This window comes from Talpa europaea, assembly GCF_964194135.1.
Source record: "Talpa europaea genome assembly, chromosome: 14".
NCBI lineage: Eukaryota > Metazoa > Chordata > Mammalia > Eulipotyphla > Talpidae > Talpa > Talpa europaea.
Window position 1 is genome coordinate 40,546,818 of NC_140082.1, and position 27,755 is coordinate 40,574,572.

The 27,755-nt window shown below is 39.8% G+C and overlaps 1 protein-coding gene across 2 annotated transcripts in view; it reads left to right on the top strand.

Moving 5' to 3' along the window:
* Positions 1–27,755, top strand: part of SVIL (supervillin) — a gene marked incomplete at its 3' end in the record, with an annotated part of 87,299 nt that overhangs the window by 24,391 nt on the left and 35,153 nt on the right. Inside the window, exons 8-18 of one of the 2 annotated variants that reach the window (XM_084253562.1) lie at positions 1,333–2,214; positions 2,578–2,748; positions 3,431–3,465; positions 4,169–4,230; positions 4,510–4,649; positions 6,012–6,107; positions 7,659–7,902; positions 8,338–8,914; positions 9,748–9,967; positions 20,614–20,743; positions 24,404–24,451. In XM_084253562.1, coding sequence (XP_084109688.1) covers positions 1,333–2,214; positions 2,578–2,748; positions 3,431–3,465; positions 4,169–4,230; positions 4,510–4,649; positions 6,012–6,107; positions 7,659–7,902; positions 8,338–8,914; positions 9,748–9,967; positions 20,614–20,743; positions 24,404–24,451 — 2,605 coding nt within the window. Of the gene's footprint in view, positions 1–1,332; positions 2,215–2,577; positions 2,749–3,430; positions 3,466–4,168; positions 4,231–4,509; positions 4,650–6,011; positions 6,108–7,658; positions 7,903–8,337; positions 8,915–9,741; positions 9,968–20,613; positions 20,744–24,403; positions 24,452–27,755 lie in introns of both variants that reach the window. The other variant, XM_084253563.1, reaches the window with a different exon arrangement.

The window sequence follows — 27,755 nt, forward strand, 5'->3', positions numbered from 1 at the left end:
AGGAGTTTATATAAAATTTAGCAGACTTTTTTTCCAGGTTGTATTTGTCATTTAAGGAAATACTCTTTTCAAAAATATATATATTTATATATGTGTATACATATGTATAAAATTATTTCTGCTGATTGATTTTAAATAAATGAAGGTTTAACATTTCCCAAGAAATAACTTTTTCTGCTTCAAAAGCATTCTTTACATTGTAGAAATTAACCCCAAAAAGTAATACAGTCTTCATTTTCCCTTTTCTATCTACATAGTTCAAAAAAAGTAAAACTAAGAACTTGTTAGCATTAGTAAAGGTTACTCTTTGCAAGCCCTAAGCTATGTGTTTTGCAAATATTACATAACATTTGGTCACCATTCTTTCCACTTAAAGGAAACAGCAAGGGAGTCAGGTGAGTTGCCTGAGACCACACAGTTAGACCTGACGGAGCCAGACATTGAACTGAGTTTCTAGGTTCTGCAGCCAGAGCTGTAGAGCCACTCTTTTTCTGCAGCAATGGAAAAAAAAATCTGTAGCATTCAAAATGCATTTTAGTTTTGCTGTCAGATATTTAAATAGTTTAAGAAACAATCAGAACAATATCTCTTTAGATTACTTTTTAACTATGGGCATAACAGCACTTCCAAGGGGGAGAAAATGTTCTGTTCATTAATACTTTCAACAAATTTCTCTTCTCTAATATCTTCTTGGTGCTACAATTATGAGTTGTCATGATGTCCAAATTAGCCTCTTGTTTTATGTATGAATGAATATAGTCTGCATTGCATGAAAAAGCTTGTGAATGTTTAGTTGGGTGCTTGAAAAGAGGTGATTGTTGTGTCTTGAGCTCTGTAGCAATAGTAATGATAATCATAGTCATAAATGCACTTATATTTCCAGGAAACAAGTTACATTTGGTCAGTAGGTGTACATGTGTAATTATCTCCACCATCCATACATGTAGGCCAGCTGACTCAGCACCAGCCTCCGTGTGCCCTGCTGCATGTTGGTGGTGAATATTAATGAGTTTTCCTGAAGCCTCTGGATACTCAGTTAGCCAGGAGGCATCCATTCTCTTACAGCATTGCATCAAATTCCTCTCAACTCTATAAATAGTAGAATTAGTTTTGTACCCTATTGGTATACATATGCACATCTGAAAACTCACCTCAAAATCGTTCACTTAGCAAGTGATGAGTTTCTGAGATTAAACCCCCAAATTTCTTTTATACAAGTTGTTCTCTCTGTGAGTTGGTTTCCATCCAGTAGTGTTCTATGACCCAAGCATGCTTTCTTCATGTTTAGCAATTACTCCACATTGCAACTTAAATCCTTTTTCTTTCTTAAAGAGTTAAAGTTAGAGAAAAATTGGTGAAAGAGGAGAGTGCTCGCAGCAGTCCTGACCTTGCCCCAGAGTCCTTAACTCAGAGGAGACAGCAGCCAGTGCCAATCCATTACCTGTCCCTTCAGTCAGAGAACTCTGCTTTCGATAGGGTGGTGAGCAAGGCAGCCAGCTCTGCACGACAGCAGATTCGGGGCTACAGTCAACCAGCAGATCCCACTCACACTGCCAAGCTGGTGACCTCAGAAACCCCAGAAAATGTATCTGAGTACAGCTGGGTGGGATCAGCCACCCAGAATGTCATAAAGCCTCCCACCCTGAAGGTTCTAGAAGGTGAGAAAAGGGATACCCCAGTTCTCCTTAGTAGTGAATCCAAAACAGATGAAGATGTGTCCTTGACCGAAGCTCTTGAGAAAAGCAGGAAAACACTGTCGTCTTCGGAGACTCATGGATTATCAAGAAGCCACCAAGACCCTTCTGGAAATGAGAACTTTGGTAAGCCCACTGTTAGCACAGTCACCTTAAAACAGCAGAAGGAAGCAGAGAGTCTGTCACAAGCTCAGCACCAGCCATCTGAGAGAACGGGAAGGAGTGAAATGGTTTTGTATGTTCAGGATGAGCCTGTGTCCCAGGATGCCAGGGTGACAGGTCACAAAAAGGAAACAACTACGAAGAAGCAGAAGGTTCTCGTGCGATCCCTGTCTGACTACACAGGCCCCCCTCAGCTCCAGGCCCTGGACTGTAAGGAGCCAGCTTCTACTCAGGAGCCGCAGCGTTCCCAAGCTGAGGAGCCCCATATGGAGTTTGGCATGCTGGACACCAGGGTCTCTGTTGCCCAGCTCCGACATGCATTTCTGGAGTCTGCCACTTCTAGCAAGAAACCTAAACTGTAGGTGATGTTTCAAACGTCTTTCAGATATGTCACTTGCACGTCCTTGGCAGAATTATTCACTTCTCAACTTGTGTGGTGTCCTGCATTGAGTCATAGTTAAGCTTAGCTCACAAGTGTGCAGGGCAGACCATCCAGGAAATGGCTCAAAAACTACCATTCTGCTTCTGCCTACTAATGGGGAGTAGAGGATTGGGGCTCTGGAATGTTCCACCTCCTTTACGTGCATGGTAGAGGCATGCAGTGGGATTTGGCAGTGACAGTGTCTGTGCCTTGACTCACTGAGATGCATAAACTTTGCTTTGTTCTTTTTCTGTCTCCCTGTCTTCCCTTCTGTATATACTCTACCTATGACTCTAAAAGCCAATCACGGTTTGAGAGGTCAACCGAAGGAGTTGGCTTGACTACCAGTGTGGAACTGGAGAGAGGGCCCCGGAAACCGAGACGCTATTTTTCTCCTGGTGAAAGTAGGAAAACTTCTGAGAGATTTAGAACTCAACCTATAACCTCAGCAGAACGAAAGGAATCGGATAGGTAGGCATGTGTACGTGTAGTTCCATGGTCTAGGAACTGAAAAGAAATCATACGGGATTTTTACAACAATGATGGTTTTGATGCTAATTAAACGGAATGTAGTGATTCCACAATTCTTTATTCTAATCTGTAAGGGATCATTACTTGGCTGGTATTAATGTATTCTTAAAAACCCTTGACCATTACAACAGATGATGCAGGTTTAAAATGTGCTAAGAAGGTAAGAAGAAGAAAACATTATTTGTCTTTATTTGAAGTTTTAGTGTTTTATTCCCATGTTAAATCAGAATCTAAATTGAGTATGCACCAGATTTTACAGTGAAAATAAGGGATTTTATATTCATTTTATAGGTGTTTGCTTGTTGTAGTTGAGTTTTATATTATCAGATTGATGCACAGAAATAATAAGGCTCATCTAAAAAATTATCACTATTGTTTAAAAAGTTATACTTGAACCTGGTTTTTCCTGAAGGGGTGTGTACTTGGTTGGGTTGTGTGCACACTTAATCCACAGTGTCCGCTAACAACTGTACATGCACAGTCACGACTAGAATCACTACCAGGATGATGTTCTTTGAAGAGAATGTAATGTTTTTTAATTTTACCTTAAATATTGTGTTCTGTTTGAATCTTCTCCCACCAGCTAATTTTTGTTGTTATTATTTGGTATTGTGTTTTGCAGGTCTACTTCAAAATCAGAAATGCCAATGACTGAAGGCAAGTAATTTTCCTTTTTCTTCTTTGTCATCTCACCCACCTCAGATTTAAATAATATGATGTTTGCTTTTTGAGAGAATGAGATGATGGCGCATGACACTTTCTTTCTTTTCTGCAGCTTTTCTGCAACTTTTTTGTCTGTGACTATAATAAAATCTAGGTGAGATTTTCAGATGTTTCAGATGTTTCAGATTTTCAGATTTTCAGATTTTTCAGATGTGTGTTTGCTTAGTTTTGAGAGTTAAGGAATTGGAGTGAACAATATGAAAACAACTGATTTAAACCAAATAAGCAGGTTTTTCTTGTTACTGCTGCTATTTAACAACAGTAAAGAATTCTCTTCCATAAATTCTATTCTTAAATCTCAAATTTTCAAATATTATGGTAGAAAATTACTGTCCAGACAGATTTGTTTGGTTAATTGCAATGGAAATCAGCACCTTTTCATTGAAAAGGTGAGCCAAAGGGAAAAATATTGCCAATTTTGTAATTTTATTACTTCTAATTTGTAATTCTTAATATATCTATTTTGTAATTTTTACTACATCTATTTATTTAGTGTAATAAAATATTGCCAATATTGTAATATTTAGTATAGCCTTCAGATATTCAAAGGTTTTCCAGGTCTGCCTTGGGATACTTTTCAGAGATTTAACCTACATTTTCTTATAATGTTCCATTCTGATTTTGTGACTTTTCACAGATGAAGAAAAGGTGGATGAACGAGCCAAGCTAAGTGTTGCTGCCAAAAGGCTGCTGTTCAGGGTAAGGTGTGCTGAGGGCCCTGTGGAGAATTCTTGGGGCAGGGGTCCCACTGTTCTGCATGCTTCCTGCACCTGTCCCTCTGCCCACCACCTTCCTTGGGCCTTCCTGGGCCTCTCTGTGCCCTTAGCTGGTGTGACCATAGCTGACACAGCACGAGTACGCGCTTCTGATAGTGACACATGCCTCTCAGGGGCCTGCTGGAGGGAACAGAAAGGATATTTGCTGCCCCTATTTCCCTTCCTCAAATTTATAAGGATTCTACAATGCATCTCATTTTAGGAATTAGAAAAGTCCTTTGATGAGAAAAATGTTCCCAAGCGACGCTCAAGAAATGCGGCTGTGGAGCAAAGGCTTCGCCGCCTGCAGGACAGATCTCACACCCAGCCTGTCACCACCGAGGAGGTGGTCATCGCCGCCACGTAAGTCTCCCTCCAGGCCTCCCGGCCATGGCTGTAATGTTGTTTTTAAAAAAGATTTGAGGACTTCTCTAAGTAAAAATGAGGCGATCGGGAGATTGTTTAATTGGAAGCCACAGAGAAGTTGATATTTAGGGATGTTTCTTAAAATTTCTCTGAACTTTGCAACGAGAGATACTAGGTATCTCCTAAAGAGGAATTTTGTGTAATTGTTTTTCCCCTGTGCCTTTTTAAAGTATTCCTTGTGGTGTGAAATTTAAAACATGAAAGAAGAGGGATTAATTTTGCGAATCCCATATAATCACACCCACTGTCAACCACCATCGACTCAGGCCAGTGCTGCTCCCCAGCTGCCCTGCCCCTTCCCTGTTTATCCCACATTATTTTCAAACAAAACCCAGATATTGTTTCATCCATAAATATTTTTACATATATATGTATCTCAAAAAGGTGTTGTTTTTTTTTTTTTTGTCACCAAAGAAAATTTTTCGGCTAATTACAAGTTTGATGGTTTTCCAAACTACAGGAAATCAATTTTGAACAGTATGTGCCAGTATGTTCAAAATGAATTTCCCAAAGTAATTCATTCAAAGATAATGAATTTCATCAGGTGAAGACTAATATGAGTTCTTTGAACATTGTTTTTGTGCTTCCCAGGGACACAGACACACACACATCCTGGAAAAAATAAGTTCATCTCATCCAGGATTATTGATTCCTAAGAGGCTTTATATTTTGGCCTGCACCTTTGAGCGTACTGTTCGATCATTGCCTTCAATTCCTTCTCTAATTGTTCTCAACTTCTTGGTGATTGTGGATAAGCACATCTTGTATTCGTTAAGAACACTTAGTAAATCAGTTTGCTTGTTTTTTGCTTTTTGAATACAAAGCAGCTACCCTGGGACCAAAATAGTAAATAATCAAAAATGACCACTTTATAAACCTCACTAAATCCACTCTGAAATACTTAGAAATTATATAGAGGACACTGATTTATTAAAAAAATAAAAAGATTGAGAACAACACTGTATAGTGTGGGCCTAATCTACTGATTTGCTGATTCTTGATGTTAGCTTTTTTGAGAATTATTTTTATAAACTAGGCATTTATTCTGAAGACAGAAATTCCTTTCCAAGCGCAAAACCTATTCTTACCCCGTTTACTTTGGGATAAGCCTCTGTCTCTTCTTTCCTAAGTTTGTAATTACTTTTCAAGTTCTTTTTGTGATGTTCCCAAAGTAATTAGCAAACAGTTTTGTTAAAATATTTTGATTTAACATTTTTGAACTGAAAATTTTGCTTTCCTTAATGCTTCTTTTCTTCTCTCTCCTTATGAATGTTCCTTCTTTGGCAATTGCTTTTAAAGTGAACCTATCCCTGCTTCGTGCTCTGTGGCCACCCACCCTGTAATGGCAAGACTTCCCTGTCCCACTATAGCTAAGAGCACTGTGCAGCCTGCCAGGTACCGTTAAGAACAGCTGCATGCAGCACCGAGAGCAAAGGCTCTAGAAGGCAGATGCGTCTTAAAATCTTGAATGCCTTTCTCGTTTGTTTGATAACAAGTCGGTGCAATGAGTTGTTCTGGGAATGCATGGCATTTTGTTTTATCACTGATAACTTCATAGGGGCCTGCATGAGAAAATACTTCACCCACCTACTTACTGAGTATTGCCACTGGGATCACACTAACTCACTTATCCATTTGTTTTGCTATTGTCTTTCATAATCATGACATCCCAGAGTAATTTCATTCTTCATCTAAAATATTAGCACTTAATAAAGACTAATAGAAAAATGGGCATTAACATGAATGTTGAAATTCTGATATGTACAGTTTTTAAAAAATTCTTGTAAGCACAAATACATGTTAAAAACAATCCCATTTCTAATGGTTAGTGAGACAATGCCATTTTATTTTTGGATTGGGACAACAGGACTTTATAGTACCTGAGCTTAGGTATTTTACTGTTGTGTCTTAAAATTATGACCTTAAAGCATGTAAATTGTTTCTCTATTTTATCGATATGGGTCAAAGCACAAAGTCTAAAAATAAGATTGAAAGAAATGACAGTGAATAAATAAAGCTGACACAGCCCACAGCAGGGACCTCTTTGGGGGAAGTAGGTTGCCATTACTCCCAGTTGGTCATGAAAGCTCAGGAAAGCCACCAAGACTCAGGTTGCTTTACTGCCATCCTCATTATACCCTGCAACACTGACACGGCTCTTTCATCTGCAACAACTTGTAAATTGGTGATTAGTTGGAGTCAAGGCAAAATCTACCTTTTACTGGACTTGAGAACTGGATTTGCTACTGTTAGAAGGTACATTGTCTTGACCCTTCCAGAATTCACTGTAGCCATCTAACCTGAAAACTTTCATCTCTACCTGGAAATTGGAGGGATTTGTCATCACCTGACATTTCCCTCATATTTTTACAAGTCACTGGGAGTTATAAATTTAAGTACCTTTTCAAAAACTGACAGAAGCCTATGAGAAAACACTAGCCTGAAGAAGTGAAAGAATCTCTAAAATTAAACCCACTTGTATTTAATAAGTAAAAATCAAAACTGTTTTGGTAGAATGTTTTGACAGACTGACTATATTATTTTCTAGGTATTTAAAATAAAAAGGCCACCTTCTGAGTCACATTTTCAGTTAATGTCTAAATAAATCATAGGTAATGCTTTAGTCTTACTGATTATTGCTATTAGCAAGACAACTTCTCTCCCTAAGATAAGCTAACTTAGGGAGCCAACTTCAATTTCTTAAACAGAATATACAATTTTTAGAAATAATTCAGAGCTAAAAATCTCTTTGTGAAATTGGTAAAATTAGTGTCTCCAGTCTACTCTGCCCTTCACTGCCTTATTTAATAACAAGCAACTACTACACTTGTCTTAAATGTAAGGGGGAAAGGTACTTATCAGAAGTGACACTTGGAAAAAAATGTCTAAAACCAGTGGTGGGCTTTTGTTTGTTTTTATCTGCCACTGACTTTAAAAACCTTTCAGATTACAGGCATCTGCTCATCAAAAGGCTTTAGCCAGAGAGCAGGCAAACGAGGGCAGAGACTCCGCTGAACAAGGTGAACCTGATTCCTCAACTCTAAGCCTAGCAGAGAAGTTGGCCTTGTTTAACAAATTGTCCCAGCCAGTCTCAAAAGCTATTTCTACCCGAAACAGAATAGACGTGAGGCAGAGGAGAATGAATGCACGCTATCAAACTCAGCCGGTCACGCTGGTAGAGGTGGAACAGGTGGGTGCACTGTAATCTGATTTGAGTGTACATGGATGTTTTAAAATGTGGAAGCATAGTGTTATGCTTAGATTAATGATAAAATTAAGGTGATCCACCTATGAACTCTTCCCTGTACTGGATTTGGTAATAACTTGATTCCATAGAAAGATTACCATACCAAGTATGTGTCTCTTTTCTTGTTTTCATAATTTGCTTGCTAAAGTCATCTGGAGCGAGTCCATTTTGTAAGAAAACTTGTATACACCACCAGCTTTTTGCCCAGATGACTCTGAATAATAAGATGCATTATGTAACTATCTCTAAGATTGATTCCCTGATGAGCAGTGAAATTGCACCAAACGTAGTATTTCCATCTGTCAGTTCATAAGCCAAGAATTATGTAGACAGTGTTTCTATATCAGTTTTTCACTATGTTTAACTGTGTCCTCCCAGGTGCAGAGTGGGAAGCTCATCCCTTTCTCACCTACTGTGAACACATCGGTGTCCACCATAGCATCAACAGCTACTCCGATGTATGCAGGGGATCTTCGGACAAAGCACTCTATGGATGACCAAACAAGTTCCACTGACTATAAGTTTCCTTCTTCAACAGAAAATTCAGATACTCCAGTTCGAGTTGCTCAGAAATCCCAGGCCCGGCAGCCTTCTGTAGAGTGTACTGGGAGCAAAGGGATGTTGAGAGAATTTGGAGAGACAGAAAGCAAGAGAGTGTGGTCTGGTGGAGATGGAGGTGTGCAAAAGTACGGGTCCTTTGAGGACACAGAGTCCTCTCACATTGTCTTCAACAGAGTTCAGGAAGGAGACAGTCAGAAAGAACCTAGACATGCTGCTCTCCGAAAGGGAAGCCTAGAGTTGGCTGGTCCTCCCATTGCCAATGTTGCTGATGAACTGAAGGAATTTTCCACTGCTAAAAGCATTTCCCAAGGGAATCTAGACCTGAAGGACAGACAACCCTTTGAAGAGAAGGCAGACATGGAGACTATCTCACACAGGAGGTTTTCGCTAAGAGGTGAGTTAATACTGCTACTAAAGTGTGAGAAAAAACTGGGTTTTTAGTAGCAGCTTGATTGACTGTATGTGTTTGTGAATGTTTTCATCTAAATTATGAAGACTGTTTATAGCTAGCGTTAATTGAAAGTACATTATGGGTCCTGCTCTCCCCCAGACTTTTCTTCCTCTTAAATCTGAATTGTACAGTAGGTTAACACATTTTTCAGCAATAAAAATACCAGAAAATCTTTCACACATCTTGATAAGGTTTTTGATGACTTCGGTGCATTAGCTCTCACAAAGGCTTGTAAACTGCCAGCTCTGTTTGCCCCTTTTGCAAGCCCATGACCTCAAAGGTCCAGACCTCAAAGGTCTGGGTAAAGCCCAGAAAATAAGTACTTGAACCCTGGTCTCTAGATTGCCAGACTCCTTACATTCCTCTTATGCAGACTAGCAAGGGCTTCTCTTCCTACACTTACATAAATGATGGTGTGTAAGTTATAATATTGGTTTTAGTTGGTGAATCTGGCACATTTAAAATGTAACAGTATTGTTTTAGAGAAGTAGAAACCTTCAGTAGTATGTAGTTAAAGCTAGCTTCCTGTGTCTTGCTCTTAGGAAAAGACTAATTGTCCCAAAATAACTTGCTGTGTGGAGCAACCCACTGGGAAATTTGGTTTTCTCACATGACAGTGATTTGCATAAATCTGAGTGGATTGGGTAGCCTGCCATGTGTCCCCCTCCCCCAGATTGAACTCCAAGTGCAGGACTGTTGGGGTGGGGGTGAGTAGCTGGAAGAATGTTGCCTGGAGGAGTATGTGCTGACCTTGCTCCTTTCCTTTCCAGCAGCAGAGTTTGGGGATCCTACTTATGAGCAGACAGACACAGCTTCTGGGAAAAGTGTAGTTCAAACCACAACACCCGTGTCCTGGAAGCAGCAAGATCCTTCAGAACAAACACAGGAGAAACCCTATAAGAATCCATGTGCAATGTTTGCTGCCGGAGAGATCAAAGCATCAGCCATGGAAGGCATCCTTGATTCACCCAGCAAAACCATGTCAATTAAAGAAAGGTAATAAAATTTAATGATTCAAAAGTAATAAAATTAGGGGGAAGTTTATGCTTCTCTTTTAAAAATAATCTGAGTAATAGACCAAAAAGAAAAAAAAAAAAGAAGAATTCAACTCCCTAAGGAGATGTGCTGTTATACTAGAGGTATTGTGGGAAGTTAAGGCATCTGAGTGTGACCTGCTTTTCACCCCAGTGCTTGGTTTGGTGACAGTGGAGAAGTGCCCATTCCAGATTCAGATGAAGAAACAAACACAGACTTTAACTTGTCTCATCTGTTTGCAGTTCCATTTTCTTTTTTATATTAAATTCTTTGATTATCCAATGATGTGAGCAGAGGTTTTAGCTCCTTCCCTTTCAGATACACATGGTTTCAAAGAGAACGCATACACTGCTTGTGACTCTTTATCAGTGTAAAATATACATAGAAGGAATGCAGATAAATTCATAGTTATGCTATGGATCTTTGGGATTAGAATTTTTAAGTTTTGTTTATTTTATGGAAAATAAAATGGATGACTGAATTGCATTTAGAAAGTTTGCTACTGGGTAGTAGCTGTGAAAGATCACATCTGAATGTCAACACTTTACCCTCATTTCATCCAAAACGATGAAGGATTGAGAGGATATGTTTAAATGGGATAGATACAAAGAATCAGAGCTAAACATTTCAGGTTGTATTTTCCTTGTTAACCTTCCTCCCTTTGAATTAAGTAGCAAAAAATGTAATAATTATAGGAAGATTGGGTGAGAAAGGTCTCATTGACTTCGTGGTATGCTTGAAAATATTTCCACCATTCATTCTGTGTGTTTTTGTCCACCTGGATTCTTCTTGGGCATCTGCACTACTTAAAAGTTTTACTCTGGGGGCCTCCCTGGTGGCACAGGAGGTTGAACACAGCGCTATGAAGCTGTCTATAGCCTCTGCAGTGCCGGTTCGCTCCCCACCAGTTGCAGAGATACTCACATGGCGCAGCAGACCTCTCCTGTATCACCCGCTGCTCCCCTCAGCAGTGTATTTCAATCAGTCTGCCTGTTCTGTTCCCCATTCTGTCTCTGATGAATCCTTTCACCCTCCCACACATCTGGCCTGTACCCTGGTTCTTGTATAAATAAAATAAATCTTAAAAAAAAAAAAAGTTTTACTCTGGAAGAGCCTGGCCATTCTTACTGTTCTGGACACATTTAACTACCTGAGACTGTTTATAAAGCCTCAATGAAAAGTCTTCATTCTGCTTTTCAAATCAAGCTTTTGCATATTATTCATAAAATACTAAATAGATGGGGACTTTTTCAACTGAAAAATTAGTAAGATCGTTAAATCTTAGTTTCTTTTGCCCTACTTAAATTTCACGATAAATTAGATATGCTGGATGAGGCAAAGGTAGAGGAATCCTAGGCAGAAGCTAGAGGACACAGTGAGGTCTTGAATCAGAGAAACACTCTGCTCCTAGTGGAAACCTGGGGCAGAGTTTGTTTTCAGAGACTATTGATGCCTGGTTAGGTGAGAAGGAAGAGATACCATTTACGTAAATTAATGATAAGTGTGACTTGCACAACAGGTCTGATTCTTTTTTGTGCATCAAAAATATTCCTGGGATAAAATTCCCTGGAGAATATATACCCCCCCCCCTTTTTAGGAACTTTCAAAGGAGATTCCCCAACTTTGGATATATTCTATCTATTGGGACTCACGACTTTTATAAAGTTTTCTATTTATCCACTGTGTAATAATTCTTCATTTATTTTCCCATTTTTGGAAAATTTTAGTTTATCTGTATCTCTTTGAAAGCAGTTTACTGTAGAATCCTCACTTTTGAAGGTGGGAGATGCTGTAATTGTACAGGTTCTTATCGTGAGCTGTTTGCGTATCTGTCTGAGGAATTCAAGATGGCTGTACGGTTTCTGGGAACGGCTGCAAGAGTGTTCCCAGTCACATGTGCACATTTGCGCCTTTTGGCTAGGAGGAGACAGAGCTGCTCACTGTCTGAGAGACTGCTGACCCTGGGAGTGAGGAATGCTTGTTAAATAGTCAGCTATTCAGCTTGTTAAAGTACAAGTTTAAGAAAAATTGAGGGATACTTTAGAGTTCTATTTATAAAAAATTATGTTAAGGATAAAACATATTGCCAGCCATCTCTCCCCCTTAATAGTACTGTCATTGTTATTTGCTGAAAATAACAAAACTACCTATCTCTACAATCCATCTGTGATAAATTTTTTCTTAGTGGATCTCATAATCCCTCCCTCTGTTCTAATAAAATAATGAAGTTTGACCTATTTAAAATAGAAATGCTCTTTCATATATTCATTTGGGCTATACTTTTTTTTGGGGGGGGTCACAAATAAAATATAACTTTTAAGTCTTATCAGACTTTTTCTTACCTCAGTTTACCAAAGGCAGGGTTTAGTTCTGATATCCCTCAGGGCCATGCTATGAAAAGAATTGACATCTACCCTGGGACTGGTCTTCAGCTCTTCCCCTAGCACTTGTGAGTGGTGAGGTGGTCACAGGTTCAAAGTAGTGTTTGAGCATCTATCATATTTGTTCTAGCTCTAAGATACTGATGGGAGGCAGAAACTCTAGCTAGGAAGCAGTAGTACACAAATTTTGCTCTCCTTCTGCATTCATTTTCTTAATTCACATGTCTTGGAGTGGCTTGTTTCAGATTTTGCTTTTACTTTCACATTTTAGATTGAGAAGGAGAGACTGGGTTTTGCAGATTACTTCATTTCTTCTACATAGCTGCCACCCTGAGGCTGTTTCTGCGTTTCTTCAACCTGTGCCTCCATCTCTGTCTTACTCAGAGCTGGAATATGTTGAGTCTTCCCCTCTGGGGACCAGAGGGTCTTGTACAGCCCTGGGCATTTTGCCTGTACTATCCCATTAGTTCTGAAGACAGCTCTTAGAAAGAGGCAATGCTGTCCCCATTTTGTAGATGTAAACCAAGACACAGAAAAGTATAACAGAGAAAAGTATAACTGACTGAGAAATTAGAGGAAAGCCTCAACATATTCCTCTTTTCAAATGTTTGATGCTCAAGGAAGCATATCTAAAATTTCCTTTTCTTTTTTCATCTTTTTCTGACAACTAGAATGTCAAGATTGAACCATAAGTAGTATGAAACTTAGGATACAATTTACTTTTTTCCACCAAATTAATAAAATAATGGTTTCATAACTTTCTAAATGACTGGTTTTAAATTGTACCTGTTTAGGGACTTATTTTGAAAAGCATTGTATATCGAATAATTTTTAATTTATTAAGGGATGAAGTCTTTCATACCTCATTAAAAGTATACCAGACTTGGGCGCTGCTCCCCTCAGCAGTGTACTTCGGTCCTTCTGCCTATTCTGTTCCCCGCTCTGGCTCTGGTGAATTCTCTCACCCTCCCGCGCTTCTGACTGTACCCAGTGCTTGTATAAATAATAAATAAATAAATATTTAAAAAAAAAAAAAGTATACCAGACTTTTAGAAATCTTACTTCCACAATTAGAGAAATAGTTGCATCTGTTCTTTCATATTTGAGGGAAAAGATTATTTTTTAAAATGATATTCTTTTTTTTTTAAGATTTATTTATTTATTTATACAAGCACTGGGTACAGTCAGAAGCGCAGGAGAGTGAAAGGATTCACCAGAGTCAGAGCGGAGAGCAGAGCAGGGAGTCTGATGAAGTACACTGCTGAGGGGAGCAGCGGGCGGCAGGAGAGGTCTGTCACACCATGTGGGACCCTCACCCGGTGGCCAGGGATCGAACTGGCACTGCAGAGGCTGCAGGCAGCTTCACAACCCAGCGCTCAACTGCTGCGCCACTGGGGAGGCCCAAAAGATTATTTTAAAAAGGCAAAAGAACCACAGCCTTTTACTTTGGTCAGTTGATATAAAGACTTAGTTCAACTCCTGGAATGTTGAAGAACCTACCCCCATGCCTCTTGCCAGCCTGCAGAATTGTCTTGTAGGGGCTGACTGGGGTCTCCCTACATTCCAAAAAGCCCTCCTCAATCCACTCTTCTGCTCTATACACAGCCAGAGACGGTGTCCATGCTTCCCCAACAGACTCTAGGTTCTTATTTTGTGTCTGGGAGATTTCAGCCGCTAATGGACTCCAGGTTTAATGTAATAATTAAAGATAGAGGTGTCATTTTTTTTTATTTGTTTTGTTTTGTTTTTAAAGATTTATTTATGTATTCAAGAGCTGGGGGGTAGGCCAGAGGTGCAGGGCCGAGGGGGTGGGGGGGAGGAGGATTCACCAGAGACAGAGTGGGCCGCAAAACAGGCAGATCTACTGAAATACACTGCTGAGGGGAGCAGCGGGCGAGATAGGAGAGGTCTGCTGCACCATGTGGGTCACCTCCCTGGCCGACCAGGGAATTGAACTCATACTGCAGTGATTGGCAATAGCTTGATCGCACTGTCTTTAACCCCTATGCCACCAGGAAGACCCCTCATTTCTTTGTTACCTGCACTTTTGAATTTTGCTCTGTCCTCATTAATGGATAAAGAAAATGTGCTATACTCAATAGAATATTACTCAGCTATTAAAGAAATGAATCCTTGCCTTTTATAATGGCATGGATAGAACTCAAGGTGATTAGGCCAGGTAAAACACTATGACCAAATGATTTCACTCATTTGTGGAATTTAAATGGCAAAAAAAACACACACACAAAAAAAAAAACAAAAACCCAGGCCTTCCCGGTGGCGCAGCGGTTGAGCGCTGGGTTGTGAAGCTGCCCGCAGCCTCTGCAGCGCCAGTTCCATCCCCAGCTGCTCCCCGGCCACTGGAGGAGGGTCCCGCATGGCACACAGACCTCTCCTGCCACCCACTGCTCCCCTCAGCAGTGTGCTAAGGTCCTTCTGCCTGCTTTGCTCCCCGCTCTGGCTCTGGTGAATTCTCTCACCTTCCCGCGCTTCTGACTGTACCCAGTGCTTGTATAAGTAAATAAATAAATCTTTAAAAAAAAAACCAAAAAAAAAAAAAACCCTGGCAAAACACAAAAAATTAACTCTTGGGCTCAGTGAAAAATACAGTGGTTGCCAGAGGGGGAGGGGAAATAGGATAACTCTAGAACTTTGTGGTGGAGGCTGTGAGATATATACACATACACAGATGTGAAACTGTGCACCCGAAAGTTATACAGTATCGTAAATCAATGGTAGACCAATAAAACTGTGTTAAAAAATAAAAAGACATATGAGTTCTCTCCTCCAGCCTGAAAACTAGCCAAAGGCAAAGATCTGATCTTATATGAGTGCTAATCAGTGGTGTTCAGCCCTATCTGAAATCTGTGTGGTGCCTGTGAGTCTCTGAAAAATGAAGGGAGAATTTTAAAGGGAGAAGAAAAAATATACTTAAGGTTAGGGACATGCAGTTTGCCTGTCTCCTATTTGACCTAGCCCTGCCTGCTCTGAGCTTGTAGAACTTGTTCTAATCAAGCAGGGCTCTTCAAGCAGGGCCACTGAAACAGTCACCTAAGGCCTGTCTTCCTGCTGGAAAGTGTGGGTTGTGGTGAGAAGGGAAGATGCTTTGCTGGCAGCCTGGCGAGCACACATCATGGTGGCCCTGGGCCAGGCCTGGGGTTAATAGGCTAACACAGCACCAGTCACTGGGTTCTCAGTCTCAGACTAAGCAGATGCCCAGGCTTTCAACATCACAGCCCTGCAAATAGCACTTGGATTTGGCAGATGTTGAAAGCACTGAGAGCTGTTTGAATTGCATAGGCAGTAATTTATGTCATGTGATGGACTGACATTCACTGTCAGTGAATGGCACAGCAGTCTGGTGAGACAGGAGGGTCCTGAGATTGCAGGAGAAAAGAAAGGTCTCCCCATCCTCAGCTTGTTGAACATCAAGTAGGAAAGCTAAAGGGACAGGACAAATATATTGCCATTTCAGCGCATGTTATTTTAAGTTATCCATCATTTGCACTCTGTCTGCTAGGGCTGGGTCCAAGTGCCATGTGGGCGCAATTGAAGCGCAGTTTCTTCCATATTATTTTGGTTACTCTGTAGTCTTTGGAAGTCCCTGGTGATGACCTTGCCAACACATCCAGAAGCAAGATGTGAGTTCTTAGGATGGAGGAATTCTTTGAAGGCCATCCAAGGGGAAAAAACATTATAAGAAAACCAGAATATCACTGTTCGTGAAACATTAGGGCAAAAATGTGTCTGGTCAGCTAGCACACTGATGCAGTGAAACAAGCCAGGCTCTGGGAGGCATATTTCCCTGCCCCAATAACGTGCAGTATGACCTCAGCCAGAGAAACCCTTGGCCTGTGCATGCTCCTATTCCTTGCCTCTCAGATTGGGAATAACAGTATCCAGTTTCTTGGAGGTCCCTGTGCAAATCAACAGAGTATAAAGTGAACTATAAAGTAATTACAGATTCCACAATTTGTTTTCTTCTAAGTCAGTTTTACATTCCTCAAAGAAGCCACCAGGGAAACCATATGATTATTTAGATGATGTTGTCATGGCTCCAAACATTTGGGAGCTGCTTTGTGAGATGATCTTCAAAGACTATAGCACATTATTTTTAATACACCCAACACATGAGGAAGAATTTTATTTTTTCAATTCACCCCAATCAGTTGGATTCCAATCAGATTAAAAAAGATGGGTAGTCAGAATGAATAACTTGTGGTCTGAGTCAAAGGGGGAAAGACAGGAACTGGTTCTGAGGCCAGTTTGCAAGGAGAATATCAATGAGATGAATGTCTCTCTTTATAAGATGATGAATTAAAAATACTCCTTCACTGGGGCATAAAAGTATGCTTACTTTATGAAGGTCTTATTTGTAGCCACTTTGAAACCTTTGAAATCTCTACTGCAGCTTGCAAGTACTAATTGTCTTTTAATGACTTAATTGTGTTATTATTTTCTCTTACTAGAATAAAACTAGCTCACTTAGAATAATTGGAGGAATGATAAATGTTAGTCATTATGTAGTCTAAAATTCAGATGAAAACATTTAAAGGAACTTAGAATTTGTTTTCAAGTACATGAACTAGAATGCTGATGTCAAACATCAGAGGTTGTAGGACTTAGGGCCAAATGGATCCTTGAGCCAAATGAGGCCACTCTTAGTAAGATATTAACTTCAGTTTCCAATATATAAGAGTCCCCTCCCCCCCAACCAAGCACTTCTCTAATATCAACTGGGTTTCCTACAGTTCAAATCTGACATTATCTGCCTGGAAATAGTAAGCCCAGGTTAAGGGCTTGGTCCTACAAGATTGTCCCCCCTTCAGATACCTATCACAAGTCCAGATTATCACCTGTGCTTCTGACTGACTAGCTGTAGATCAGAGGTTCCAGTGACCCCCTCCAAGGTTTTGATTAATTATTTGCTAGAGGGCCTCCCCGGTGGCGCAGCGGTTGAGCATTGGGCTGCTAAGCTGCCCGCAGCCTCTGCAGCACCGGTTCAATCCCCGGCCGCTGGGTGAGGGTCCCACATGGCACTCAGACCTCTCCTGCCGCCCACTGCTCCCCTCAGCAGTGTACTTCGGTCCTTCTGCCTGCTCTGCTCTCCGCTCTGACTCTGGTGAATTCTCTCACCCTCCCGCACTTCTGACTGTACCCAGTGCTTGTATAAATAAATAAATAATTCTTTAAAAAAAAAATTATTTGCTAGAATTGCTCACAGACCTCCAAGAAATGTTTTACCTACTAAATCACTGGTGTATTATAAAAGAATATAACTCAGGAACAGCCAGATGGAAGTGAGCTATAGGGCAAGGCATGGGGAAGGACCACAGGGCTTCTGTGTTCTCTCCATGTGTGTCACTCTGCCCGAATCGCCATGTGTGTAGCCACACAGAAGCTCTCCAGACCCTGTCCTTTTTGGGTTTATTACATAGGCATGATTGATTAAAGCATTGACTATTAGAGAGTGAACTCAATATCCAGTTCCTGTCCCTCTCCCTGGTGGTCAAAGGGTGGGAATAATGTCCCAACTCTTATCACATGATTGGTTTTCTAAGCAACCTACTCCCATCCTTAGAAGCTTTCCCAAAGTCACCTTGTTAACATAACAAAAGACAACTTTGCTGCAATTATTGCTCAGGAATAATATTTCCAAGGGTTTTTTTTTTTTTTTTTGAGCTCAGTGTGTATTTTATTTATTTATTTTTTAAATTTTTATATTTTATTGTTTACAACATTTTTCATTTTTAAACAATATTTGCTTCCCTACCGACCCCATCAATTGTAGTCCTCATAGAATTTCCTTCACCAATGCACCTGTGCACCATCACCACAGTCCCTAGTGCTCCTCCCTTCCTCCCTCTGATCCCTCTCCCTCCTCCTCCCCTGCAGGATGTCTCTGATTTATAATTGTCTGGTTTTGCTTTGTTGTGTTTTGTACTGTTATTATTTTTTTACACTGATGTCTCATTTGGTTCCCCTATATTCCTGCTATAAGTGAAACCATCCAATATTTTTCTTTTTCCTTCTGACTTAGGAAATTTCAAGGGTTTTAGAAGTTCTGTGTTAGAAAAGGGGTTCTAACTCTGTGTTAGAAAAGCTCTGTGACCTAATATATATTTCTTAGAATGGGTATTTGAAGTCTTTTCTGCTGTCAAAAGCAGAGAGGATAGGAAGGAAAAAGAAGAGATTGGGGAAGGGGATCAAGTCCATAGTTGAAAATTCCTGCCCCCTTAGGGAACTCTTTTCTTCATCACCTACTTTCAATGAATAGATACGTATGTGTCCATTTGGAGATGTATGTAGATTCTTGTTTAAGAAACGTAAAAACTGTTTTCTTATTTGCTTAACAAAACTTTTAGCTTAAGTATGATATATTTCATCCCATTTCCAATTCAACTAATAAATGGAGTTAGGAAACTGAGTAGCAGACCTTTAAAAGCATCTTGCTTTGTTCCCAATAGGACTAGTAAGGAAAGGAGACAAAGATATTTGAAGGGAGATAATCACCAAATGAGAGCTAATGTGCTACTTAAAAATAATACACTGTGGAAATGCACTAATTAAGTATAAGAACCCTGTCCATCATGCTCAGTAGAGGGAAAAGGATCTGCTAGGGCTTTATCCTAATTTTTTAATTATTTGACCATCAGCTCAAATGAGTTTAATGATTATCTCCTTTCTGCTTTTTTTTCTTTCCTGCAGTTGTCTGACTTAAATTCCCATGACTTCCTCATTCATTATAATATATTTAGCTGAAACGGTCTCATGTTCACAAAATAGCCTTTCACAGATTAAATATGCAAGTACCTTTATATCAAGTCATACCTAGTTGAACTATAAAGTAGGTTAGGTAAGACACTCAGTTAATTAGATTCTTTTTTTGTATATAGTTTTCCCCTGATGAAAATTAAAGTAATAATTTAAAAAATGGGTTTGTAGAGAATAGTTTCTGCATTGAGAAGGTCAACTGGAAGGATCAAGTTCATTTGAAGGAAAATAACAGGACTTAGAATACAGGAAGAGAAACAGTGTTAAAGATCACCATTTTCCTGTAATTGAAAGGTTTGATAAGAGATTGTCAATGTTTTGTAGCTTAAAAATTTTTATTTTTTTAAAGATTTATTTATTCATGCATACAAGAACCAGGGTACAGGCCAGATGTGCGGGAGGGTGAGAGGACTCACCAGAGACAGAACAGGGTGTAGCTTAAAAATAATAAACCTATTTCTACTATATTCCTGCAAATAAGTACTATCCAACTTTTGTCATGAAATGTTATTTCATCAAGTGACCAGACGGGGTCACTAGAAGACATTTTTCTCTGGGGACAGGGTTTTTTGTTTTTGTTTTTTTTTTTAGAACAGTTATGGTTTGAATATATTACCTTTATAATTTGATGAAAATGCAGTATTAGATATCTCGTGTGCTTTGCAAAATATTCAGTTGTCAATGAAACTGTAAGCATCATAGTTCTACCTATGCAGAGGCCTTAGACTACTTTCAGAGGGCAGAACAAGTAGATCCAAACTTGTACAGCAAAAGATTACTTCTTGGGGCCTCCCTGGTGGGTGGCTCAGGGGTCAAAGTCTCAGTGCTATCGAGCTATCGCCAGTCACTGCAGCCACTGTGGCATGAGTTCTATCCCCTGCCAGGTAGCTGACCCACATGGCACCGCAGACCTCTCCTGTCTCGCCCACTGCTCTCCTCAGCAGTGTATTTCAGTAGATTCGCCTGTTCTGCTTCCCACTCTGTCTCTGGTGAATCCTCTTACCCCCACATCTCTGGCCTACACCCCAGTTCTTGTATGCATAAATAAATAAAAATAAATCTAATTAAAAAAAAAACCTTCTTGCAGGAAAGACATGTTTGAAGCTACACAACAAAAAAGCTTGTTGCTTTCGAGAACAGTTTCTTTGATAGCTCTGTGCTCTCAGCTCAAGGGAAAAATAGGCATCCTTATAGGAGTAGGATGATGAGTCTATTATCAGCCTTGCCTTTCATCTACTTTAAAATCTTTGGGTCATCTTAGAAAAGAGACTACTTCTAGATTACTTTCCCAGACATATACTTTTCTTCAAAATAAGTGAAATTCAGAAAGATTAAAATGAGATCATTGTGGTCATTATTTTCCAAAGAATTCTAACTTAATCTAAATTATGGTTCTGTTACAAGTAAGAGTTTTGTGCTGAACTCTTTCTGGTTGGCTTGTTTTCCCCATAGATTAGCACTGTTGAAGAAGAGTGGTGAGGAAGATTGGAAAAACAGACTTAGCAGAAAGCAGGAGTTTGGCAAAGCATCTATCACCAGCAGCCTGCACATACAAGAAATGGACCAGTCACTCAAGAAGAAGGTAATGTCCTCCATGTTTGGGAAGAGCATTTCAAACTAACATCACGTTGCAAGTGCATCAAACAGGCAGCATGCATGACTTAACTAACTCCTACTCTGTGAATTGGCAGGCACCTTCTTGCTTTTAGGGTACACACTTAGTCTGTATCACACAGCTTATACTGATGAAAGGGTGAAGTCTTGAAATGTTGTAGAACTAGTAACAGCACTGCATACATAATACATCAGCAAGCAAGTTCCTGAATTTTGAAGTGTGTACCTTTACTTTGGTTTAAAGACTTAAGTCAAATCTGACTTCACAATGGTATTAAGGCCTTTACAATGAAAAATTTTAATTGACCACTAACAGTTTATAAGTCACGTATGAAATAGGAACTTGAGTTTCTCATGCTGAGATTTAAAAGCTAAGTACACAAAGCAAGGACTTAATTGTGGTCAGTGAGTGCTTATTTCATAATTGTAGGCATTTTCACAAGAGCAGATATGTCTTATAGGGAATGCACAGCAGAATATATTACTAATTTAGGTAAAATTATGTAACACACAGTATTGTTACCAATACTAGCAAGCATTTCATATGCAATAGTATTGATGAGTTGTTACATTGTTGGTATAACAATAATCAGCTTTTGACCAGTTAGTACATACCTGCAAAACTGATGGGGATTTTCTGCCACTTGACCCTACAATTGCAATGCACATTTGCTGACAAGAGTCAAGGTGGACAGGGAGGATAGTCCACAAGCCAACTTCTGAGATCCAAAGTCTTTAAATAGAAAAGGGAAAAAACTATACTCCCAACCAGATGATCACCTGGACCCCTACTAATTCAGAAACAAATTAACAATCTGAGGGAGAGAGAAATTATGACCTTTTTGCCCATTAAGAAACATATATTAGAAGGAGTTGTATATGTGGGATATTCTGCGCAAGAGGTCTGACACTGCTGTCAGATAGGATACCTCTGAGATAGTATGAGATGATGGATACTTTTGTGTTTTCATAGAATAAATTGCAACAGCAATTTTCATTGTTTTTTGAGACGTGTGCTTTTAAAAATAATGACTAAAGACATTTAATTCTCAGCCTTTTGTAAATTTATCAAATATTAAAAAAAGCATGTGTAAAATTTGAATTTCAAGAATGAGATCCTAAACAAAAGAAAACTGAGTCCCTCAAATAATGTACCCCTATTGCCCATAAACTTTATTTTAAAGGTGTTGGACTTATTGGTTCAAAAATAAATTACCTCTTGTTGGTCATTTTGGAAGCCAAGAAGCCTTAGGGACTGATGTTCCTTATGGCCATGTGAAAATTAAAATAAATCTAAAAAGCATAAAACTATTATAGATCACTTGTGAATAGGGTAATGAGACCGTGCTCTCTACTACCTAAGAAAACGGAATAGAAATTGAGTATGAAGCACAATAACACTGGCTAAGGTTTTTAGAAGGAAAGAGGTGTAAGAAGGTCCCTGCAGTTAGAACTTCCTGGGGTGGAAACCCCAGTGACCAGGAGCACTGGGCTCCCAGCAGCTCAGACTTGAGAGTGAAGTGATGTCTCTGAGCTAGTAGGTGCTAAGGATTCTGCAGCAATAGAAAAATCTCCATTCTTACTTCTCAGTGATCCAGATCAGCTTGGCCTGAGACAGTAAACTTTTGAAGTTAAAATAAGCTCATCTATTTTAGGCTTTTGTAGCAGACACTGGGAAATCTCAGGTTCTGTTGAGGTCAAGTGCTTTTTGTATGACCCTGATAAGCCCTCGGCTACATTTCTTCCCAAGGATAGCAGTATATTTCACACATTAGCTGTGCTCAGAGGTGGTATGTGGTGGATCTAGACCTGCCAACCCTATGCTGCTCAGGAGAGCAAGTTCTAGAACCTCCCCTCTTTTCTAGCAAAGATGGAAAGGAGCTGGTTTTATAGTCAATTTGAGCACAACTGCCAAATTCATCAAACAGCAAATATTAGTTACCAGAGAGTTTATAGTCACCTTTGCAAGGTTTTGTGTGAGATGAGCATAGTCTCCTGATTTTGCAGCCTGTGGAAAAGCCTAGGAGGCAAGAATTAGAGAAAGGTCTCTATAAATCACTTGTACTGCCCCTATGAAAATCCATGCTGACCTATAAAAAAAATACCGTGAGCCACATAACTTTATGTTGTCAAGTAGCCACATTTAAAAAATATAAAAGGATGGTTTGGAAATCCATAACTATTTTTGTTTCTATCGAAGCATCTTTCCCTCCAAAAAAAAACAATTGTGGTGCTATAACCAGCATCATTTTGGGGTCCTACATGGTAATATATATTCCTTTGGTTCAACAATACACTTGGAGTAAACTAAGAGTGCAATTTGTCTCAGAGAATGTGTAACTTAAAAGCAGTTCTCTTTTTGCAATTTTTTTAAAAGATTTATTTATTTATTTATACAAGCATTGGGTACAGTCAGAGGCGCGGGAGGGTGAGAGAATTCACCAGAGCTAGAGCGGGGAACAGAACAGGCAGAGTGATGAAGTACACTGCTGAGGGGAGCAGCAGGGAGCAGGAGAGGTCCGCGCACCATGTGGGACCCTCACCCGGCGTCTGGGGATCGAACCGGCACTGCAGAGGCTGCAGGCACCTTCACAACCCAGCGCTCAACTGCTGCACCACCAGGGAGGCCCTCTTTTTGCAAATTTATCCCACCAAATAAGGATTGATGATTTGGAGCTTAAGAGAATAATCGTTTACCTAGTTGACTCAACCTTTTCCTACAACAAATAGTTTATGTTCTTTCTCTTCTTTCTCTTTCTCTCTCACCTCCTTGTCTCTTTTTTTTCTCCTTTCTTGATTTAGTGTAGGGTAGTGTTAACCTTTTGTAAGCATTTTTGCTTTTGCAGCATATATTATTTGTTCTAAAGATGGTAAAGCCATTTGGTCTGTAGATTTGGCTTGGTCCACGCTGTGTGGAATGTGTGCACTTGAGCATGATCTGTGGACAATTTCCTCCAGAGTAACTCATTCCATGGGAAATGAAACAGCAAATTTTCTTTCAAAAGTGATTTGGCAGGAATCCCTTTATTATAACTAAATTGCATTTATTTATTTTCACCAAGTGATTATTTTAAAATCTACCCCCAGTTTGACATATTGGATATTAAAGCTTATACAGTGACTCCTTTGCCCTTTTGTTAAGATAATCATCCAGTATACCAGACTTTTTCCAGGAAATAAAATCCCTTTATAGAGTTTGCCCTCCCAGTGTTGTGTCTGTGTCTGAGTCCTAGGTTAGGATTTACTGTCCAGCTGTGCTTCTATAGTATCAGGTCAGTGATCAAACTAGGCTCTATAATGTCTCCAAAATAAGTCCTTGAAAATTCAAGGAAGGTAATTCCTGTTTTAATGGCTTGCTGTTGTTGCAATTCTAAATCACTCAAAAGAATGAAATCAGTTTAAAGAGCAAGGCTAGGAGGGAGAAAAAGGTGATGGTTTGACCTCCAAATTAATTGTCATTCCACTGGCAGGGGATGAGCTTACTTGGTGCTTGTGCCACCTGACCGTGTGAGCATGTGCATGCTTCTATTGAACCCGCGCACAAAGCACTGGAAAATGATTGTGATGCCCTAAATAGACCCTGCTCTTCCAATGGTCTGCAATCTTTCCTATTTGTTTTAACCTGTAGGAAGAAGGAGGATTTACAGATGATAATGCCATTTCTAATCTGCTTTGGGTAAGCCTGACTCTAACCTAGGTGTCCTTTAGATTCTAGCCAGGGTTATTCCTCACCGTGTGTGATTCTGGACACTCATGTTCCCTTTGCGCCCTCCCTGTTTGGTTTTCTTATCCCAAGGTGAGATACACCTTTATCCAGAACAAAGAGCTGTCCTGTTTCCTTAAAATTTTTTATATATGTAATGAAACTCTTTGTAGAAGACTTTTTGTGTTATATGTGTAAACTTTTTATATAAGTCATGGCTCCCTCTTCCCCTGTAACTAAGTATCTTATATAAATTGCAGTAATCTTGTCATTAACTCATTTGATTTCGGCACAAAACAGACTTAGATATATTTAATGTATTTATGTGGATTTAGTGCAGTATTCTGAAAAAAAAGAAAACAAGCAAGAAGGACTCTTTTGAATGGACAACTGAAATTGCAATGAGTAAATCAACATTCTGTTACAAAAGTCATGGTTTTTTTCTCTCCCTTTCCCCATCCCACTATGATAAATCTTCTCTTTTCACCTCTAATCCTCTTGCTTTGCTCTGTAGGAACCAGTATATGCTTCTACTTATTCTCCTGCTATACCTGCTGCCCATAAATACCTGTCTTTTGTATCTATTAATCAGGTGAGGAAAAGCCTACAGATATTAAGCCTCATTGCAATTTCTAAGCAGTAGTGAAGAATTTGTTACATTTGGGGAAGTAACTCCTTTCCTGCATTTTACTCTGTGTGTGTATTTGCTTGTGTTTGTGTGTATGTTTATTTAATGTGTATTTAATCAGTAATTCATTTATTTTGGGTCTGTTATACACATCCCATCTTTGCTTCAGATTGTCAGGTAGACCTGATCATATTAACTCACCTCATAGCCATGAAATTGGTTTAAGAAGAAGCTTTCCCCTTTTAATCTCCAAGCTTTATATCCTAAATTCAGTTAAGAATCCAAGAGATACAGCAAAGTGTTCCTTGTTCCAGCTCGGTAACAACATCGTCTTGCTTAACCTAGTAAGGAAAATGTGGTGGAGGCACTGTCGAGGTGGATAGGACAGGAAGAATAATACAGCAAGGACGAGGCCACTTAGACACGAGCTGGCTGCAGAGGCACTGTTGAAATGAGAACCATAGACCTCCTTCTCCTGGCCCTCCATCCTTACTGCACACCATCTGAATCCCACCCCAAAGGGGAGACCTGACCTGAGCTGAGGAACTCTGTTGGTGCATAATACACAATCATTTTTAATGCTAAAAATGTCAGTGATTTTTTTTAAATTTCCCTTGGAATGTCTCCTGTGTCAAAATAGCTATGAAAAGTGGCTTTGTGCAGCTTCCTGTGAATCCCAGGTTCTGGCCTCCCTTTCTATGGACACTTGCTTCCTCTAAGTGCCTCTGTGTCCTTGTCAGATCTGGAGGTTTATTGCCTCTACATAGCCTCTAACTCTAGGACAAAAACAGGTTGTTGAGTGAGAGACACAGGATTTCAGTTAGGAAATCCACAGAATGCTGCCTGAGAGGGGTGTCTAGCGGGGCCTGCTATCTTCATCTTGTGTCTTCACCAGTGGAAACTCCCCATTCTCCTGAGATGGCTTTCCCTCATTCTCCTTGGTTCCTTTCCTTTGAAATTCAAAATGCTAGTTTGTAAGAGCCTAGATACCCATATGGCCAGCCAGTGTCCACCTCCAAAAAGAGGCTACTCTTATTTTTAACAGCAGTTTAAGATTCACAGCAAAATTGAGCTGAAAGTACATAGAATTCCCATATATACTCTGCCCCTCCATACACACCTTCTTCACACAGATCTGGCAAGCTACTGGAAACTTGAAACTCTAAAAAGCAGTATTATCTCAGGGCTCACATTCTCGCAAGAGCCCTAGGGGAATCTGAGGCTATGAGAAATAAAATTGCCAATTTGGGGATACCATCTCTCTGAGTCATCAACCACACCCCACTACCTCACCCAGGATTTTAGAGATGTGTTACTGAGTTCACTCAAGTAATGATGCCTAGATCTTTGGAGAAGCAAACTTTCTTGGCACATTGTATGTTTTTTCAGAAAATTTTAAGCCATGTTGATTTGATTTAACTTCACTCCTAAAACTTCATTTTCAAGAAAACTTACTCTTGTGTTTAAATTTGGATGAAGTCTTCCTGGCAAGCCAACCTCATAGTTTATTTAATAAGGGTATGTGACTCAGGGAGCTATTTGAAATTAGGGTCATTTTTCCAATCGTGAGTGGGAAAGTAAAGAAAAGTATTTTTTAATTTGGTGGCTAACTTTTTATTTTGATAAAATGTAAAACTTATAGAAACATTGTCATAATAGACAAGGCACTCTTGTATTCCCTTCACCAGATCCACCACTTGCTAGAATTATAATTCACTCCCTCTCCACCTCATCTCTTCTCAATCCCACCCCCATTGCCAATTTCTCCCTTTCCCCTCATTTTTATTAAATAAATAAACATAATACACATATAGTTTTCTGCTGTTATCCCAAACTAGAATGTTCCTATTTGAGTTTGCTAAACGATTCATTTATATGGGAAAATTTTTTGAATGTTTTCAGATCCAAAAAAATAACCTACCAGCTCCTATCAAATAAGCAGATTTGGTGTCTGGTATAGGTGTGATTCCTGGTTCTTCACCATCATCTTTACATGGCAAAAGGACAGGGGAGGAAGCTCTCTGAGACCTCTGTTATAAGAGCACTAATCCCATTCTTCTTTTTTTTTTTTAAAGATTTATTTGTTTTATTTATACAAGCACTGGGTACAGTCAGAAGCGCGGGAGGGTGAGAGAATTCACCAGAGCCAGAGCAGGGAGCAGAACAGACAGACTGACGAGGTACAATGCTGAGGGGACCAGAGGGCGGCAGGAGAGGTCTGAGCTCCATGTGGGACCCTCGCCTGGACCCTCGCCTGGTGGCCGCGGATCTAATGGGCGCTGCAGAGGCTGCAGGCAGCTTCAAGGCCCAGCCCTCAACTGTTGTACCACCAGGGGAGGCTCACTAATCCCATTCTTGAAAGCTCCATCCTCATGACCTTATGACCTCCCAAAGGCCTCACATCCTTATGCCATCACATTAGGGACTAAGTTTCAACTTATAAACTTGGGGACATACAAACAGATAGTACAGAGCAGATTTCATAATCACAATACAGTGACCAAGTTGAGGACATTTAACACTGGCACAATGATCCACAGTCCATAATCCAGTTGAATCAATGTCCCCCAGTAATGTCCCTTGTAGTTCCCACCTCCTCACCTCATCTAGAATGCAAGCCGGAATCATGCATTGCATTGAGTTGTCATG